Here is a 21,743-nt window from a genome sequence, read left to right as displayed (position 1 = left end):
AACAACCCCCCCACCCTTTTTTTTTATACCGGTAAGGTGAGGTCAGTGTATGGTAATTCGATGCAATTGCCATCTTCGAATGCTTATATAAATATCATCAGGGATACGAAAAAGATCGTGCATAGGCCTCTTTCGACAGCGCGAGTACTACTCGTGTTTGTGCAACATTCTCTCTTACCACCGCCTTGCTACGGTAGTGCGGGAAATGGTATACTTGTTTTCTCGACATGCTCAAGGACATTTCGATCGACTTCGCTTGCCGGATAAGTGGGCGAGATAAAGAAGCATCGACTGGTACGGGATCATCGAAGGCAAAAAAGGCCGAATGAATGAGTAAAGCTTAAATTTATTTCCTGATTGTCATCGCTGCTGTAATCATTCGCCATGTTTCCGACACTCACCTCTCCAACACACATTTTTCGTTTTTTTTTTTGCAAACACCAATTTATTTTGTCGCATTTCCGCTTCTTCTCCGCAAATTATGAATGGTAAGGTGGTCCAGTTGCTGCATGCTCACTTTATTGAAAGAAACCGAAAATGGAAACAGGGACAGTACAAGCTAAACTATGCAAGACTCTTGAAAAGGGCTTGTCGAAATGGAAATGAACTGCTGTAATGTGGTAAGTCGTTTCAGTAGGTTCATAATTTTTGATCCCGTTTCTAAAGGCTCCGGAAAAGGAACCAGGAGAAGCTGAGCGACGCAAAACGCCTCGTATAGTTTGTCCTGTTTTTGTTTTGTCCTTTCGACGTTACTAAAACGCAGTGTTCCGTTTCTCAACGCTGTTATTATTTTCACCCGGAAATAAAACAAAAATACGTAATACTTTTTCACACCAGTACAATGCAATGGAGACGAATTTTCAGCAAACTGCTTTTCGCCATGCTTCCATGTCTTCCACCAGGACGCGAATGTTTGTGCACACTGTTTGAACTATTTACATCTAAATTGACCTGCGCTATAAACCAGGTACTCACGCTTACAAGCAGCGCGTTTGTGCACATGAATTTTCCCAGCTTCATGCCTTTCAATAGCGTGGCAAGAAAATGGAAATATCCCTGGCATTGTTTGTGAGGAAGGCTACATTCAAAGGTCGCCTGTTAGCTCCACAAACTCAATGACAGGTTCACTACCACATACCCTGGAGTCCTCTCTCCAAGGAGCAATGTTTTTGTGGAAATTCGTTGCTCGGTCACTATTCTGTGTATTGGTGCGGAAACGGAAAAAAAAAACAATAAAAAAAATATTTCGCAAGTTCATTTTTTACATTTTCTTTGCAATTGTTGTATTTTTCAGTTTTTAATGACGCTTGAAAAACGTCTTTGTGTTGTGCGAAATAATAGGACGACCAGCCATTCCAGGCTCACGGTGAGCAATATCCACGATATCCGAAAGCCAACAAAAGCTGCTCAGAGGCGATCCAATATGGTGCAAATAAGTTGTGCACTTCCCTCAGACATTTGATTGCCGCCAACGACAATTGTAAAGTATTACGCACTCCCTCGAGTGTATTGTCCTTACGCACTCGAGCGTCAAAGGAGCGAGTATTTCCAGAAAATAAACACAACGACCTATTTCTGCCTCTGAAACGACGCACTTCTGTGGAATCACGATGAACATACTTTCACCATGGAATCATACCAAAAAATGATCGATGATGAAATTGATTGGGTTGCAACAGTATAGTGCCACATTTTAGTTTGCAAATAATCAGGGCAACGTTCATGCGATGTATTTACTTCCACGTTCGAATGCATTGAAAATGATAGCCAAAATGTCGAGTAGAAAACCTTGCACTGCAGTGGGAAACAAACAGGCGAGGCGTCTGCGGAGGAAAAATTTCGGCTGCCGACTCGAGGTACGTAGCAAGATTTCTCGAAGGCACAAAATCTCCGTCGTCTAGCCCTGCCCCCCCCCCCCCCCCCCCCCCCTTAACCCCGGATAATGAGCTTATCCCGGCTTATCCCACCCCAAGATGCAGCAACGAAAAGGAGTCCCCCGCTGTAGAGATAACGAGGACGATTTTCCTTAGGAAAAGCTTTTTGTAGGTCGGCCTTTAATCTCGCCCCTTATCCCTTTCGGGTGAACGTTTACAGAATTGCATAACATAACCCATAAAATGAGACTGAGGTTACAGACTCGTTCGAGTGTGGGGGTCCATCGTTCATCACAGAAAGGTCGAGGAACAACGTAGGGTCGGGGGGAGCCTGAGTGCATCTGGGCACAACAAAGTGCGACAACTCAAAAATGTTTCCTGGAGAAATAGTCATTCAACTCAAAGGGCCAGTGGCGCTTATCTTTAGCTTTGCTTTGTTTACACGGCGTAACCAAAAACTAAAATGCCACCGCTCCGTAAATGTACTCGCATTTTCAATGCAGCAAGAGAACAAGCATACTGTCGTTGCCCTGTGGCACTGCAGACCCTTTAGAAAATTCCGCAGTGCCATCTGGTGGCTCAAGCATCAGTTTAACATTAGACAGGCTAAGGGCGGTAATCCGAATGCAATATATCAATTGGGCCCTGCAGCGTCACTTTCCTGCGTCAACGGCAGACAAGCACGTGTTTTTCATCATAAAGTTCTTTCTCGATCTGTTTCGGTTTCGATGGTGAACAAGAAGGACCGGCCGCCATTAGCATGACTTGGATGCCATACACGTGTCGAATTCCGCTCATAGATTCGAAGTGGTTTTGAAGGTCTTTGTTCGTTATTTTTCTGTTCATGCAAACGCGAGCTAGCTTACACTACTCTAAACGCACGAGCGCGGATCTTTTTCGGATCGCTTGAAATCTACGAGCAGAATTTACCATTAGGTGATCATGGTGATCAGACTGCATTTTGGTAATTATTCGCTAATTATTCGGTGAATATTCAATAATTATTCAAATTTAGTGTGTCTAAAATTGTTTCTTCATTTTACGCTTTTCGCTTTCATGATAATTTCCGTAACATACATCTGTTTCAATGCTAATTGCTAATGACTCGAGCTCTTTATCTTTAAAGTTGTTCCTCCTGAGCGAAAGTTTGTGTAGCCGAGGTGCGTCCGTGAGCAAGGAGCCCACGCCTCTGGCATAGTAGCGGGATTGTCGCACAGGTAAATAGCACGAGAAAGAGCTGAGAAGCAAAAATTAAGTAGAAACAATACTCATTTAAAAAGAGAATATTTCAATATACGTGAACTCACTTTAACTGCACGGCAACCTATCGCCTTTCATGAAATATAAGATTGTCGTAAGCTTATTTAGTCCGACTTGCTGTTATTTCATTTGTCGATTTTTACATTGGAAGAAGAAAAAGTTCCTGCAACTGTTGCCGGATCAGCTGTCGTAACTGTGAAAGATGTTCGACTTGTGTGTTTTTCTTTTCTTTTTTTTCTTTGTGAACGTTTCTGTAACTCCCTGGAGGCGAGTTTTCGACTGTATGCTCGTAAACAATAATAGACGTACAAATTTCATAGCTCTCGCTGCGGTTGTAACGGTATTCACCAAAGCAATGTTTTTGTTCTTTATGTAGGATAGGCTTATTGCACCGACGTTGCTAATATTTAGAGATTTTAGCCCGTGAACGCCTATGTGGGAAGGTAAATAAAAGTTCCTGTATTCCGATCTCCAGAGTCACCATAACCCCAAGACATTGTTATGCACCGTCTTGAGCTTTTTTTAATTAAATTTGAATCAAGTCTGAATCAGCAGAAATCGATCGCTTATGGCGCATTTACACTGGCAGCGGTTCACCAACTGCAAAGCGGACGGGCCCGTTTTCGACCGCAAAGGCGGCTGGAGCGGCGCGGTTGAGCCGCTTTTGGCCAACCGCTTCGGGACCGACTTTCTCAGCCGCCTTTGCCAGCAGCGAGATGACTAGCCAATCGCAGCTCGGCGCTCATGTGACGTTCGACTGGCGTGTTCGCCTTTGAGGCAACATGACTTCCGCCTTTTGGGAAGCTTCCAATGAAGCAACAAAATCAACGATGCGATGTAATTTTCACGCTGGTAACGAGTTCGCAGCTATAATAAGTAAAAATAATACACGGTCGGTCCTTCAAAAGGGCTTTGCTCGGATCAGATAGCCCAAAACTTCAATCCCCCCCGCCCCCCCCCCCCCCCCCCCCAAAAAAAAAAAAAAAAGAGAAAGAGAAAACACTTGTCGCCGCGTTTTGAATTTCCCCGCAAACTGAAGATACGGCTCCGATCGCCCGAAGTGACAGGTTTCTATGACCGCCTCGTTGCTCGCGCAAAACTCGGAAAGCTGTCAATACGAAGGGTGAAGCAGATGTCAAATGCATAATCACGTAGCACCCAATTTGGTTACGTTGGTGGGGTCTACTACTCTAGCGTCTCACTCACGTCTCAATCAGTCGGTCAACTTAAGAAATAAAAAAAAGTATGTACCAGATGGTGAGAAGGTAATCCGTAAACGTTTTATTTGAGCTTTATGTCAAACAAACACCATATCCAACCCATGATACCTCACTCCGACGAGGATATATCTGCCTCAAAACACAATCCACACGCCATGAAGCACAAACACAAACACACGGGTGCAACAGCATCAGACCGACGAAGACATATGCGCTCCAAACTACAACCAACTCGCTAAATAATTAGAAGGTTCTGACTAATGACTCGCCACGAAGCACACAGACGCACACCACTCCGAAGATGGCAAGCGGGCGACGCGGGGAAGCGGGAGGACAAAGCTGGCTTTTTAATTTAGAGATTGAGGTCAGCCTATTCCCAAAAGAAGAGTCCACATCGAAAAAAAAATAGTTGTTCGGGTATCTTCGAGGTCCGGATGCGCGCAAAAAGAATGCTGCTATGCGAGCTCTGCCGTGTGCGGCGTGTGCGGGGCTTTCCGAGAAAATATTTTGGATTTGGATCGAAAACTAAACTGGATTTTGAATTCTAAAACAAGGTTGCCCGATGGAAGTCTGGTAAACTCTCGAAGAAATGGATAACTACCGAGCAACCGCCAAAAGCGGCTCGGTGTATGTGAACGACGCCGCTTTTCGAACGGTATTCGCAACCGCTTCGCAAAAGCGCCTCAACCGCCACTGTGAATGCGATATTACTGCTTATATTTCGTGATGGGTTGCAGTGTTGCCGGGTCATGCAAATTTTCTTTGTGGGGGAAAAAATCGCATATAAAAGTCGAAAAATTCTTTTCAAGCATGCAGATGCTGAGCCAAAAAATAGAGTTTCGACTGTGGGTGAAAACACACTGTAGTGGAAACCGCAACTAAAATATTATGTAGTGTTTGGCAGTAGCGTAGCCAGGCATTTTTTCTTGGGGGGGGGGGGGGGGGGTGTAGTCAAACGGAAGGAAAGGGGCTCAGAAATCTCTTCTCCAGGTACGTCACTGGGATGTGGTGACTGTTGACCAACGTGAAAACAAACATAAACTGTATCTGCAGAGACGCCGTAATCGCAGTCAGTTGTGCACTCTGCTGCAATTACAACAGCCTTAAATTTTACGTTACAAAACAGCGCCTACATAGTTCCAATAAGAAAGAGGAAAGGGGAAAGGGCATGGAACCGCGGAAGATCTCACACTTTGTGCCTTTCCTCTATGCCGGAGAGCTCTCACTTTAGGAGCAAAGAAAATTATTATCCCGTTTTAGTAACATTTCTTACCTATTTAATATTTTAGGTTCAATACACATTGACGAGACACACATCTTTAGCAAGCAGGAAGAGCCTTCATTACAAAAATTATAAATAAAAAATGAAAGCCGCTTACAACTCCCTGTAACGCCGAATTAGAGCGCAGCTCTTGAGGAGGAGGAGGGAAGGGCACTGGGGGGGGGGGGGGGGGGGGGTTAAACTAACCAGGGGGGGGTCACGTTACCTTGGGGGTCACGTGACCCCCAATGCCGATGATGTCATCACTGACGTCACTGATGACGTCATCAGTGACGATGACGATGCGGGTACCGATGACGTCATTAGTGACGTCACTGATGACTTCACCAGTGATGATGACGATGACGATGCGAATGTCGGTGACGTCATCAGTGACGTCGCTGATGACGTCATCAGTGATGATGACGATGACGATGCGGATGCCGGTGACGACATCAGTGACGTCACTGATGACGTCATCAGTGATGATGACGATGACAATGCGGATGTCGGTGACGTCATCAGTGATGATGACGATGACGATGTGGATGCCGGTGACGTCATCAGTGATGATGACGATGACGATGTGGATGCCGGTGACGTCATCAGTGATGATGACGATGACGATGTGGATGCCGGTGACGTCATCAGTGATGATGACGATGACGATGCGGATGCCGGTGACGTCATCAGTGATGATGACGATGACGATGTGGATGCCGGTGACGTCATCAGTGATGATGACGATGACGATGTGGATGCCGGTGACGTCATCAGTGATGATGACGATGACGATGCGGATGCCGGTGACGTCATCAGTGATGACGATGACGATGTGGATGCCGGTGACGTCATCAGTGATGATGACGATGACGATGTGGATGCCGGTGACGTCATCAGTGATGATGACGATGACGATGTGGATGCCGGTGACGTCATCAGTGACGATGACGTCATCGGGGGGTCACGCGACATCGGCGGGGTCACGTGACCTCGAGGAGGGGGCCACGTGACCTCAGGGGAGTCACGTGACTTCGGGGGGTCACGTGACCCCCCACGAGGTCACGTGACCTTGGTGGGGGGCTCGCGCGGTGCATTATGGGACATTTCCCATGATGCACCGCGCGGTTACGCCGACGGCGACGGCGACGGCGACGGCGACGGCGACGCCGACGCCGACGGCGACGCCGCTCAAGCCGGAAACGGGCCCCTAAGAGCTGCGCTCTAAAACACAAGCGAAAGAACGTGTGCGTTTTATTGCTTCAGAGCCTCTTCCTCTCGAAGAGGGTAAAATGGATGTAGCAATGTGCTCAAGCAGACGACCAGCGTAACGATACGCCACTGTTGTAACGAGCCACCGATTTGACCACGGCACCCGAAAGGGAGAGCGGAGCAGCTGGGGAGCGGCCCGCCGTTTCCACTCTCCGCCACTTACTCTGCTCATCGCGCCATCTAGTGGCACCCCAGAGAACTAAAGCAAATGTCCGAGAATCCTGGCCTTGCACCGAAAAGAACAATTGTTGTGGACGAAAAGTCGCTGAACTAAATTGTATGGGATTTGTTTCTGGACACCTGCGAACTCAATGTAGTCACTTTCCACAAAGTGCAAAAGCATATCAATCGGGTAGCGTCCGCTTTCCGAGCTTCGGGTAACTGTTCTACGGGAATTGCAGCCAGCCATTGATCCCGACCCGTTGATCTTTCGGAAACTTGTGCAGACTCTCGCACAATGCCACTTTCAGATAGAGGACATGTGAGGCAGCTCTTAACGCAACATCTTGGGTGTATTCTTTTCGGAGCCGATCACGCGAATTCACCACGGTCACCCACTACTAATTTCGAACTCTTCATTATACAAAACAGCTCAATTTGATGTGCGAAACAAACATGACTTCATGAGGAATCGCTCGGCAAACCCGCAACGCATGTCGTCTTGCGGGACGTCAAAAAACAAAAAAACAAAAAGAGAAAAAAAAAAACGAAGGGGGGAAAAACAGCCCACTGTCGGGTGTATTCACTCGACTTCCGGCACTATCTCCTCCTCTATATTTCACCGAACTCCGTGCACCGGTTTCGGTTTCTAGCAGTTGCGCTTTTTGGCTTTACTAAAAATATACGTGACTGTAGCAAACTGTAGCGCGGACGTCCAAAAACCTGTCTTTCTTTTTGTTTCTTTTTCTTAGGGTGTAAGGGGTAGGGGGGGGGGGGGTAGGCGCTGATTGTCTTCCTTTTGTGTGACTTTTCGTAGAAGCACAACGAAAGACTGGCAGAACAAGCGCACGTGCAATAACCTTGCAGAAGGTCTGCGCTTGTGGATCACGAGACCGCACGAGCCTTGGCATGCGCGGCCTACTGCTTCTCATGAAGTAAAGTTATGGCGGCGTCACGCATGCGCCGATCGCTTAAATCGATCCATTCGGTAAATAAAAATCTGACAGGGAATTATAGCTGCCAAAGTTTACTTCTAAAACTCTCAACCTGTAATAAAAAAATAAAAAAAAAATTACCGGGAACCGTTTAGAACCGATTACCGATATTATTATATATTTTTTTTTTTCGGTTGAGTTCCGGTTCTGTTTCAAGATGGCGGCGAAGATTTCGTTTCGAAATTCCGGTTATATAAAAATAATGGTTCCGTTCCGGTGTTTGATTTGGTTTCGGTTCGACCCTCCGCATATCGGTAAAGCGACGAATAAAAAGATGCCCGGAGCCGTGTATATTCTCACATTCTTTCACATTTCATTCATTCATTCATTCATTTCATTCATTTGTTTATTTTCTGTGCTCATGAACAGCTTGATGCCTTGGTAATGATGCACAACAAAATGTTCACAGGTTAGTTACAACACGCTTGAAAGCTACGAAATTTGCGTTAAAAACACCAATATCTGCTCCCTTGAGGGTATTGTAGAAGTGTTGAATACGGGTCGTGGGACTGGTTTGGATGATGTGATTAACATGAAAAGTTGGAGAAGCCCGCAAAACTCGACTCGGAACATGAATATTAATAGCAGATGTGAGATCTGGCAATCAATTAATCCATGAATACATTTATACAGGAAAACAAGATCGCGCTCACGCCGTCTGGAACTCAAAGTAGGGCATTTGCATCGTTCCAAGAGTCTCGCGCATAAGAATAATAAACAGTACGACCAATGTAACGATCGTAAACAATTCGAAAAAACGCTTTTGAACATTTTCAATCATCTCTTGGCTCGTAGAACTAATACAATTCCAGACTACAGAAGAAAACTTCAACTTGGTCCGGATTAACGAGAAATATAACCGAAGAATACAGGTTGATGTGGAGAACTCACGCGTGATTCTAGAAATAACACCCAGCTTACGGAAATAGCTATTTATAAGGCTGTTAACATGTACAGTAAAGTATAACGAAAAGTCTATGTATACACCCAGATCACGCGTGCACTCGACTCTTCGCAGAGGATCAATGCCAATTTGCTAACAAAAGTTAATTTTTTCTACCTTTCTAGACAAAGACATAATAACGGTTTTAGAAGGATTGAGGGTTAGCATGTTCTGACGACACCAATTGCACACACGCCTAACATCCTCCATAAGTTTTTCACAGTCCTCCAATGATATGATCTGCCTAAACAACTTGACATCATCTGCATATTGCAAGACGACCGAATTGCGAACAATCGAGCTCAAATCATTAATAAAAACATTGAAAACGATCGACACAAGAGCCTTGCGGTACACTCGATGAAGAAACATAAGGCCGGGAGTGATCTCCAAGAACACGAACAAAATTGTGTGTATTAGACAAATAATCTAGGAAATGGGAACAGGGGAGGTACTCACGCCGTAGAATTCTAGTTTGTGTACAAGGAGCGAATGGTCTACTAGGTCAAAAGCCTTCGAGAGACCAAAATATACAACGTCTACCTTTCCACGTTGACACACAGTAGGCGAAACAAAATTTAAAAAAGACACCAGATTTGTCTCAACAAACCTTCCACGCATGAAGCTGTGTTGTGAAGGGCTTATCTTATGCTTAAAAAAGTTTGAAATCCGCTCAAATAAAACAATTTCATAAACCTTAGCAAAGGGAGATAGTAGCGACACAGGTCTGTAATTTTTTACGTCATCCGTTCTGCCATTCTTATGTACTGGCACAGTGATAGAGTACTTCCACAGTTAAGGAAATGTAAGGCTCTGCAACGACAAGTTAAAAATATGCGCTAAGACGGGAGCAAACATAGAGGAGCATCCTTTGACGATGAAGCTTGGAATGCCGTCAAACATAACTGATAACTTTGGCTTCAGTTTCCTGATAGCAAGTTCAATATCAGTAATTTCAAAAGATAGAATTGACAGGTGATCACTGGCATTATCGCTGACGCCATGCACAGGCAGTCCAGTTTGACTGCAAGAATAGACCGAAGGAAAATAACTAGCGAATGCATTTGACACATCTTCAGGCTCAGACAGCATATCACCTAACGGGTCAGCTATGTTTATTGAAGACGAAGTTGTAGTTGTGCGATCCCTTACATATCGCCAGAAAAGCATTGGGTCACGATTTAAGCTGCGCTCTACCGACTCATGGTGTAATGTTTTATTGCGCTTCAACAATGTCTTAGCTAGCGCACGCGACTCAGAAAATTTTAGGTACCAGAAAGCGGAATTCGCAACCTTATATTACCTATGATAATGAAATTTTTTTCTTAGAACTGATCTAAGGTCCTTGGAGTACCAGTGGGAATAACGACTTGTGTACGGACGCTTTTTGGGAACGAACCTTTCAAGTGCATCTACGATATAGTTTGTGAACACTTCAACGGCATGATTTACATCTGTCATACTATATGGAAGCCCAATCTGCATTATCTAAATGTTGATAAAGGCCAAAGTAATCACCTCTTGAGAAAGCAAGCGACTCACGGTTTTTGTGCTTTACTTTCGCCACAGAAATCATAAAGGAAACAGAAAAAGGAACGTGCTAAACATCCGGTAAAACAAGCGGATTTGAAACAGACATCAGGTTGTCGATAGGAAAGTTGGCTAAGGCCAGATCGAGCACATGTCCTGCTGAGTTATGAAGACCGTTCATTTGGGTAAATCCGAGAAGGTTAACAAATGAAAAAAGGGCATTCGCTTTAAATGATGCACTATGAGCAGACAGTGCAGGATGTACGAAATTCCAGTTTATTTCAGGAATATCGAAATCGCCAAGTATGAGTATACGATGTTGATCCACATCCAATTTATCCCCTAGCATATCTAATTGGTTCGAAACCTTAGATCCGACTACATTAGGAGGAAAATAAAAAGTGCCTATAAGTAAGCTATTGTTATCAGGAAGACGTATTTCAATCCAAACGGACTCGCACTCGAACTCGAGATCGAGCCGGCGAATAGCAGGTAAATGTTTCTTAACTGCTATTAGCACTCCACCACCGAATTTAATTGAAAGTTTTTCGTAATCTCGATCCCGACGAAACACTGTGTATTCGGGAGGGAAATAGTCCAGGGATGCGAATGAGCCATTTAACCAAGTTTCACTTAAAGGCCGCCGTACAGTTCGCGCTTTCCACTTTTTCTGCGTCTCCTCCTCTCCTGCCCTCCTTTCCTTCCTTCACCGCCCTCCCCCACCTGTTTACCGCCCTCCCCCGAGGGGACAACAGGGAGAATGGATTAGGAGACGCCTCCGTTAATCCGGCTTAACCCGCCGAAGAGGGGGCCTGCTGCTTGACTAAAAATTATTTCGCTGCTCGAAAAAAAAAAGAAAAACGCCGCGGGCAGCGATGGTATGCGCTTTGCCGGATGCGCAACGCTCCGTCCGCCTTGAACAAGCTTGTATGCATTGAACTTACATTTTTTGAAGTGCGGCAGGTTTAGTGTATAGGTCCTATCATATGGTCCTGCAAGACTTCCCTGTCCGCCACAAGCTAGCCAATAATTAAAGAACATAACGACGGCAGCGTAGTCAAACAGTGTAAAATAAAATGTATATAATATTTCTAAGAACACCGTCGTCTTCACTGCTTGGCTTTCAAATTCTTAGCGCTGCCAATAATCGTAATCAAACTATTTTTATGATTGAAGACAACTCGTCGTGCATCGACCCCAAGATTACGCTTACGTGAAACATGATTCGGCGCGGGAGCAACTCGAGTCACCGTAAACATTTTTTTTTTTTTCAACGTGGATTTTGCTTTTTTAATTTAGCTGAGGCACCACTGGCATAACATGAATCGCATACTTGGAAGGTATATACCGTCTGAAAACTCATATAGCTGGTTCAGTGAATGCAATACTATCGCATTCGTTGAAGCTTGATTTGTTGATTCGAACTTCAACAAATCACACGCACCCACTCTCCCTATTCCTGTTTACCCAGTCATAGTCGTTCCCTCACGATGCAATACGAGTACAAGTAACTGCAGTTTATGCATTGTTGACGTTAATTGGACAGCCGTGATCACACGGGTTTTAGAAGCGCTATAGAACGAGCACAAGCGTCGAATTCCGGTACACTGATTCATTTCTGTCTCACCGCCGTGACGCCACACGAGAAAAGCGATTTTGTTCTGTCTGTGAAATTAAGAACACAGAAATCAAGCTATAATCCCGGTAATGAAACAAAGCGAAATGGATCTCTGCAGCCAATACCCAACCGTTTGCGAGGTGACTAGGCGAAAGCATATATTACCTCCATGCCTTTACCCTCTGCACACTGCCAGAGAGAGTCATACAAACTCCTTGGAGCTATTGTCAACACGATTGCGTTTGCAAGCCTCTAGTTTGACTCGGCTGGGATTCGTCCCTTTCATAGCTCTCTATGAAACGAGAAAGGTAGATACTTTTCTACATTGGGTGGGTTTGCCCGGGGCCTCCAGTTATTTACGGCCAAAATCACACTGGAGGCGCTTCAGCAATGTTCACTCTGGTCGACACAGGTGCACACTAAAAATGCCAGTCGTCTGCCTTCCCAAAAGATACTTGAAGAGCCAATCATAGAGACCGACGGATAACGAGGCCGAAATTATGCTTATACCTCAAAAAAATTATAACACAAATTTGGCCTCGTCATTCCCAAACTGGTTGCCGGACGAAATTCTCTATGCGTATTGTAAGCCAGGGTTGGTAATAGTAACATAAGATACGTACGGCAGAATTCCCTGCCATAAATAAAATGATTTGGCTAGCGCTAATGTAACGCGAAATAGGTGCAAAGAGAAAAGGAGAAGTAATAATAATAAAAAATCTCTGGCGACGTGGCCAAAACAAAATTCTGTTCATGTGATTTTTATTGTCACGTGACCGAACAAAAAAAATAAACGAAATAAAAAAAGGACACGAGAAAAAATCATCCCCTGCCCGGTTTCGAAGCTAGGCCCTCTTGATCGCGAAACTAGCGCGCTATTCGTTGCGCCTAGTTGCGCCGACATAACTTTTTTTTTTCTTTCTTTATTGCAAGTTGCGCCAACATAACTCTGCCTGTAATGCTCGCGCATTTTCACATCATAGGAGAAAGCTTAGGTGCCTTCGTAGTTTTTCATGTATGTGTTATTTTTATTTGTGGCAAGAGTTCACGTTCCAGAATGCTTTTAGAGTTTTGGAGCAAAACGAGTTTTCTTCATCTGAGTCACCTTCTAGAGCCAGTAGACCGCACTGGGTCGTCCAGCTAATCAAGCAGTTATTTTCAAATTCTCTGACGTGCCCGTCCTCGCGTCCGAGGTCGCCGTTTGACAAGCTTATCTTCCACCTGGTAGCCGGAACCCCAACGGCAGCTATGTTCCGTCCCCACTCCCTCTCGAGAGGATGGCCTCGCCCCGAGGCTAATCTCATTCTCTAGACACCCTTTCCACCCAACGCTGGCCCTTTCCCTCCCCGTCTCCAGCTTCGGGAGAGAAGGTTCTTCCCTGCAGAACGTCCCGTTTGTACAGGGGCCTTTAAAGAAATGATATCGTAATCACCTAGAACAACGTTATTGAAAAAAAATAGGAGCCCTCGTACGCAGGCCGCGGACATTTTGATAAAACACTGAACCATTCATTTGACAAGTTAGTTGGGCGTTGCTGTGTCACGAACATCATTGCGCCCTGCAGCATCGAAAAATGGCCTAAAAAGGGAGCCCATTGGCCAAACATCTGCATTGTTCACTCTTTCGAACTCATCCTCGTTCACAGCAATTCGAAATGACGAGTAGCTTTCGTGTATAGTTTTTAACTTCGTGCATGTAAAAGATGTTCCTTCCACAACTGCCGTTAGCACGTCTCCAACATCACGACATGTAGTGTCAGGATTAAGACTCGATACAAAACGCGCCTTGAGCCGTGGTGCTCTAGGGGCTGACGATAGCTTACTGCTAGCGCAAGAGGCTGAGGATGGCTTGACTCTTTTTTTCCGTTGGACGAGCGTAAAGCCATCGGCATCTGTAGACGCCTTCGGCACGGTCACCGCGAATGGCAGTACGGAGGACCCAGCAGCCACAGCAGATGTAGATGTATTACGCAGATGGGCGGAAGTAAAACTGCTTCCGGACGCCTCCAAAGTGATTGATGCAACGTACCGGCCTGGTGAACCTTTCCCAAGAACATCCGCGAAGCTTGCGGACTCAGGACCCCGTTGCGCAGACTGTGTTGTAGTCGGCCGTGGCTCAACGTTTTGGGCAGTAACACGACGTAGCATTTCCGTGTTCCTCGACAGATGCAGAAGCAGAGACGCGTTTTCCGCCTTGACCGAGACAGCTTCTTTGACGAGAGATTCAACCTTGTCATGCAGTGCCACCAACAAGTCTTTCAGACAGTTACACGCGCTGCAGTTTCCCACAACGGTGCTCACCGATGCCACGTCACAATCATCAGGAGGGCGTTGTTCTGTGATAGCACTAACTTCGTCGGAGCCATTGCGCCTCGTACAGGATTTACACTTGTAACTGCTGACACCACTCTGCATGAAGTAATCATAGTCATCTCCCACAACGTCGATGCACTTACAGTGAAAGCGGGTACCGCAAGGCCCCGAACGTCGCAGGAATTGCATCCGGCCGATGAACGCTTCGGAGCACACCGAGCACACGTCCTTCGAGTAGGGCATGTTGCCAGCAAGGGAGCGCGTGTGCATGATGACATAGCCTGTGTATTAGCTCTTCAAAAAAGGCATCCCTCACGATAGTTTATTTTTTCTGCTGCTACTATCCCCTTTAACCTTCGTCAACAAAGACCCCATACCTTCTATTAAAACCGCGTGAGGGTAACCGGATGCCGTAAGGCGTTCAAGTTGAGAGCGAAAACTGTCCTTCACGGTATGAAAACGTGATTTTTCCAAGGCCGAGCCTTAAATGGAGATATGCTATGTCCCTTTTCACAATCTTAGAGTGGGAGTATGTGTAGGGCACAATTGCTTTTTTGACCTGCCCTACACATCCTTCCACTCTAAGATAATGAAAAGGGGCATAGCCATGTCCATTTTAGGCTCGGCCTTGGAAAAATCATGTTTCCCTCACGAGAATTAAAGCGAAGTTTCGAAAATGTTCTCAACATCTCATTACGTTTCCAGCAGAAATATATTTCATCTATCTTGCTCGAAGCCTTTTTTTTTTCAAAGAAAAGGATGTCATATCTGACAGACGCTAATATTTTGGGATAAATCAACAAATTTTATTGAGAGCTCCGAAAACATAACAGAAAGAGCTAGATATAAATTCATTGACTGTAATCACGAGACTGCCTTCAATAAAAACTAAAAGCAAAGAACAAAAACTAGAACGGTGTTCGTTTAATGCTTTATTTTATTAGGTTTGAACGCCTTGTCGGGTGTTCCAGCCGCTGTATCAAAGATGTTCTCCTGAATCAGCGATGGCGCGCTTTCGGATTCCCTGAAATTAGAAAGAGGATTAAGCGCGTTGGTTTCACTTGAGCGCGTGTGCAATGCATAAGAGCGCGGACTTTGACATTAATTATGTTGCAATATTTGCCAAAGCAGACAGCGCACAATGTGAACAATCCGAGCGTACACCTATTCTAGAGGTGCAGCTATAAGGAGCGTGCTTGTTAGAGGGCATGTTTGTTAGATACAATACACAAAAACTTCAAAGGAGAAATAATGCAGGCGTGTGGGTTTGCAGCGACAAGTTTAAAAGTATAAAAAACAGTCATAGAATGTATAACCTATGCGGGTAAAATTACTTTGCTGAAGCAATTAGCATTAATGAATGATAATGATACGTATTAACGATTGCGTATTGCGGTCAGATTGCGTATTAACGATACGCAATCTCACCTCAAATGCGCCGCGGGTGTGCGCAACACGAGTATTCGGAAACGCCGCGCGGCGTTGCGGTGCATGCGCACACGCAGGGCGTCCGCATACGCACGACGTCTCTATGCGGAGACTCCGCGCGAATTTCGGACGTCGACCTCGACGTATCAGTAAAGGGCGTTCTTGAGGTCACGAGAAAGTCATCCTAGACGTCGTTTTTAAGGCCGTCCTCCAGGACGTCGTCCTAGGCGTCGTCCTTAAGGTCGTCCTTGAGAGCACGCTAGAGGTCATCCTAGAAGTCGTCAGAGACGTCGTCCTCTTGGGCGCCTTCATCGACCTCGTTCATCAAGAACATAAACCCGCGCCACGCATCGACAGCACGCAGACATTCACATTTGTGCCCAAGCAACGAAGTAATTATCGGTTTCAGTTGAGCTAGTTCATGGAGAATAGAAGGGTAGGAGAGGGCATGACGTCGGCCGCGTAGCCTCCGCAAGCCATGCTCCTTTGACGCCTCGCCTCTTTCTCATTTTCGCCCTTACTCTCCTCACTTACCTTGCCAACGTGACCACATCACGTGACCGTAGCTCGCCTTCGTCTTGCTATGGGGTACTAGAATACACCACAGTCTAGAGTTCGATCTGATAAAACCTACCGGACGGAGCGCGCGCAAGCCTGCGAGGAGTCCTTCTACAATCAACCACCCATCTCACACGTGACATGTCACGCGCACCAATCGCCAGAGAGATCTGCGGTCGCGGTGGGCACAAAATCGTCTAAACTTTTTATGACTAGGCTTTACCAATATTGCAACGTGCCCCCTCCCAGTACTTCCAACCTCCTTGAGCTAGTTGGTACATGAACAATGGTGATGGTCGAACATCTCGAACTTTAAACGATTACGCAGAAAAGCTATAAGAAGCACACACGAAGCTGCAATAATTGTGGGGAACAACTTAAACATGAAACGATCACACAGACACAGAAAAATAAACGATTACACAGGTACGAAACAATCATAGAATTTCAAAGTGGCGCGCTGCAGTCGTACTGACGTTAATGGTTGCGCCTTAACCAATTAATATATTAAAGTGTTTACACAAAATTCGGGTCTTCGAAATCACAGTGAGCTGCGTCTTTTGTTTCATGACGACAGCTATCGCAATTCACGGACAACCAAAAATAGTGGTTTGTGCAGCCAGATTTTGTCGTCCTTCTCGGATGAAGAATTAAATACACAAGCTTTACTAGCGTAAAAGTTTGAAGCGCCTAGGGGACATTTTGCTTCATATCAAATATAACGTAGGGGTTTGAGTTTTTTAGAAATCTTATATAAAGACATTGCGGTTTAGACGTTTTGAACTTAGGATGCAAATAATATCCTTATGTGATATATTCTGGAGTACCACAACGGTAGATCTTTGGACATTTGCTTTTTAATATTTTTATAAACAGTCTTGCAGCTTGTGTCAGTAATTCAGAAACGCTACAATTCGCAGATGACGTGAAACTTTATCGTAGAATCCGCAAGCCTGTTGACTGTGACCTGTTCCACAACAATGTCGATGCGATTCGGCTGTGGTGTTGCACAAGCTTGCTACTTTTAATCCCCTTCCAAAACTAAAGCTGTATCAGCCTTAATATGTTATTGTTCATTCCTTAGAGATACACGGCTCAAATATTGATGTTTTGTGGTATGCAATTTTTGCGTTTTGAATGACTCCCAGCCCGCTTTTAATTGCCATGTTTCAAAAATTATCAATTGTTCATTACACATCTCAGGAGTAATTGCACGCATTACCCGTAGTTTGCGCAGTTTCACCTGCAAACTGCACCAATTTCGGTCGTTAGTTTTATCAAAGTTGAAGTTCTCCTGGACTGTGTGGAATAACCTGGGACTCATTCAAATGGTAAGGCTAGAGTGCGTACACCGAGGAATCGTAAGAATTATCTATGATTGCAATATTGGACTTAGAGTTTTTTATGAATACGTACGTCAATTGGAGACACTTGTTATTTCGACTGTTCCGAATATACGGCTAATTTGTGTCAGTTTTTTTTTTTTCAAATATAAACTGCTCAACGCTACTAGTGATTCTCCCGTGTTAATGAGTAAAATCTCACTTCATGATCCACAGCGACAAAATCGGTGTACGGGTTTATGTTTACCCGTTTAAACTAAAATCTATTCCACCGTTGACTCGGATGTAGACCAGGTATGAAAAGTGTTTTTGAACCTGACCTGAACTTTTTCACTACCTTTGCATGTTTAAAGAAAAGTGTAATACTGAGTCGCACATGGTAGAGTGAAAATATGTTTGATCCGATAGTCTTCCACTTCGTGCAAGTCTACCCTCCTAAAGCCTTAGCAGTTGTTTGAGACACAATAAAACACACACGTATATATATACCTGGGTTTATATATATAATAAAGTCAATTGGTCTAATACAACCAGGAACATATATGTAATTGAAAAGAAAATAATTTGGTCGAGCAATTCATCACACAAATATTTTTTTAGGATACAAACAGGCTTCTTATAGAGGAGTAAATGCTGGTGAAAATCACGCAGCACACATTCACTACAAGACCGTTAGATTGCGTGATGCAATGCACAATAAACGAATAACAGGCTGCTCGTATGACGGATAGGGTTTTGTTTATCTCGCGACAATGGTTGGTGAGAGTTACCGAATCATTGGCGAGCAGACTTTGAGTTCTTCGGTGACTTTGGCTTGTTTTTACCTGCGCGGGAATACAAATGTCACTCAGCGTCAAACCGCGTCTGTTTTTCTTTTTCTTTTTATTCCTTGATTTGTACTAAAGAAGCGCAAATTAAACATAATTGTTTGGGGGCCGATGAGAGCGACCCTTGAAATAATCTTACCATCTGTCTTTTTAAGATGCCATTAGGAGTTGCTAGTCATTAGAACCTTCCTATAGCCTGCAGAATGCACAGCTTGGTACCAAAGTCTGATTTGGCCATATTTATTATTAAGTGCACTTAATAATAAGCAAGAAGAGCTTTGACGTTAGGCAAACAATATTCACGGTGAGCAAGGGTAAAATCGTTATTTTATATGCCATACACAATAATATTTCTAATAATATTTTTAATGATATGCTCAAATATTTCACATTCTAACGATTGCGATTTTCGCATTCTCCTCTCACATTATAAGCTTGTTACTCCACTATACACTCTAAGAAATGCCTTAACGTCCACTTACCCGCACAACACTCGAAGAGCCAATCTCTGCGATCTACAAGATCAGCTGAGCGAATGATGAGGCAGAACCTCCGTCTATACCTAAAAATTAAGTCTCCGCTGTGGCATTGCGCAATGCAAGCAGGACGCAATGCCTTGCGTAATGCCACAGCAGAGACTTCATTTTTAGGTCTGAACAGATGTTCCACCTCATCATTCGCTGACCTGATTTCCTACATCGCAATGATTGGCTCTTTGAGTGTTTTAAGGGGAAGTAGACGCGCAGCCATTTTGCAGGGTGTACAAGGAGGCTCACGATGTAGTGCTACACTGATATAGCAAGAAATGTACAACCTAATACAGCAATTCTAATTTTCAAGACTGCGCTTAGTTATCTCATACAATACTGCTTCTTTAAAACAGTCTGTGTAGTGGCAGTTCTAAGATACAGGTAAGCGTAATACTTGTTTCATACGTGACACGTCACAAACCTCCGTAGCAAAACAACAGCGTTGACTGCGGCCCGTGTTAAATGGAAGAAAAGAAAAGAATATGCGCAAAAATTACCATAAGGACAGGCATCCTTGCAGGAACGTAGGGACTCAAAGTCATTGAGACCCCCTCCACATCCAGTGTATTTCTCGCATTTGTGGGTGCGGTCGTTAAAATAGAATATTGATTTAATCGGGGCATCAGGGGCGCAGACTGGCTCAGGGTGTGGTGCTCTGCAGATTTTCTCTGCACGGAAATTCGGTGATATATTGAATATGAATAAAATCATTATATATAACAATTTAAGAAAGGCGCACTAACGAAAAATGGTTTCGACCTGAGATCAACTCTGCCCTGATAGGTTATGTCGAGCACGGGGATATGAATTTGTCTGCGAATAGGGGACAACACTCTACTTTCGACCGGCAAGCAGTTTCTGTTGTTTTCGGATCGTTGCCTTTACGTAAATTCTAATACCATTTACGAGTGTTTTACCATGTTATCACAAAGCGCTGATTGAATTTCCTTTAATAGAATCATTTATAAAAAAAAATACTGCAAGTTTTATATTCTGTAAAATCTCTCCATTAAATGCGCTCACGAGAACACCATTTGGAAAATGAGGTGGCATTGAAAAAAAATACAAAAAATAAAACGCCCCACTTTCTCTCCCCCCCCCCCCCCCCCCCCAAAAAAAATATCAACAAAAATCACAGCTATTAACATATAATATTATTAACTTTTTGTGATTCCTTTTTGGTCTCGCGTTAGTTTTTGACTTCTGGGGGTACCGAGGGGTTGTCAGTCTGCATAAAAGCAGTTTTTTGCATTGGTTACATTCTTCCTCATGATATTATAAACAGCGTTTCATATGTTCCAAACTAGTGAAGCAGTTACCGGGGCCGATGGCAGTTAATATCCTCGAGTATGCATATAAACCTGAAAATTTACTTTGTATCCAACACTTCCTTTCCGACAAGCTACGTTGCATGTAAAAATCCGGTTCTCACATAAAGACTAAGCAACTAAATCTGGCGGCTCAGGTCTACGAAATTTTATCGTTGGTTTACGTTGATTCGGTACAAAGCAATAGAGCTCGATGAAAGAGCTCGACAATTGTGATGCAGATTGCGAGCCTAAGCAAAATATCTTAGAGCTGGAGAGTCGTAAAAATGCAACGACTTCGGTAACAGACTTACCAGGCAGCACCGCAATAGTGCACACCACTGTAGCTAGGAAGCAAACGGCTGCAAAGGTTGCCTTCATCTTGGACGGTAGATGTCGATGATGTAGTTACAGATTTCGGAGTGGGTTTATATAGTGCTTCACCGGAGTATAGAAAGCATTTTTTATCGATTTCTTTTTGTAGAAAATGACACGGCCTGTCACAAGCATTGTTGTCAAAGTCCGTGACAGGGAGCTAATCAGAACAATTGAATTTCGGTCTGTCTATGAGAGATATTAATAAAATATTTGCGTCACAGCATGCGGAAATTTCATCCCGGCTGCCGGGAGGCCATTATTCTTTTTTATATTCTTTTCTGAACATTGGTATAAGATTGTGAAGGATAACATATGGAAAGCCTCAAGAATAAGAGGAAGTTAAACATAATTTTAATGAAAGCAATTTTCCTTGAGCCACTATAGAAGTGGTACCAAACTCTTTTGTGGGTGGGGCCCAGATGGCCCGCACCGAATAGGTCGAGGGCCGACGTAATACGGGAGGGGGAGGGGCCGGGGGAGGCGGGGCTTATAACATTTTAAACAGAATAGACCTCGTGCTCCATGCATTTTATAAACTTACAGTTTTTCCTGTGACATCTTTAGATTTGATTTGACTACTTTGGACCGGGACCTGATGTGATGACAAGTATTAAAATGACACCACCCGTCAACTTGTTTCCATTTTTAATTAGGTAAAAGAGCAACTACGCTGTCGTTCCAGTTGCTCAATTCTGGACTAACGGTCTTCACATTCCAAAGTTGTGAAAGGACGGATTGCTGTCGCGTGTCTTTCTTCGGCTCTTAAGAAGTTGTTTTTTCACATGTCGGATGACAGTTTCCGGGAGCAGGGAGGGAGGCTAATGATGTCGGGTTTTCGAGTTAGCCTTTTGACGAAGGTAGCAAGTTCCTTTTTGAAGAAGGCCAAAAGTGTGGAGAAGGCTAAAGGGAAAATTGACGGAAAACGCAT

At 44.4% G+C, this 21,743-nt stretch overlaps 1 protein-coding gene across 1 annotated transcript; it reads right to left on the bottom strand.

Annotated features, from left to right (window-relative positions):
• Positions 1 to 18,547: 18,547 nt before the first annotated feature.
• On the bottom strand, positions 18,548 to 20,818 carry LOC120839565 (tissue factor pathway inhibitor-like). Its single transcript, XM_040209872.1, has 3 exons — positions 20,752 to 20,818; positions 19,628 to 19,798; positions 18,548 to 18,597 (listed from the first exon to the last, which is right to left on the bottom strand). The coding sequence occupies exons 1-3, from the start codon at positions 20,816 to 20,818 to the stop codon at positions 18,548 to 18,550; spliced, it is 288 nt and encodes a 95-aa protein (XP_040065806.1).
• Positions 20,819 to 21,743: the final 925 nt, after the last annotated feature.

The sequence above is a fragment of the Ixodes scapularis genome, unplaced genomic scaffold (assembly GCF_016920785.2).
Source record: "Ixodes scapularis isolate PalLabHiFi unplaced genomic scaffold, ASM1692078v2 PGA_scaffold10__122_contigs__length_95168666, whole genome shotgun sequence".
Classification (NCBI taxonomy): domain Eukaryota; kingdom Metazoa; phylum Arthropoda; class Arachnida; order Ixodida; family Ixodidae; genus Ixodes; species Ixodes scapularis.
This window is presented reverse-complemented; position numbering and strand designations above follow the sequence as displayed.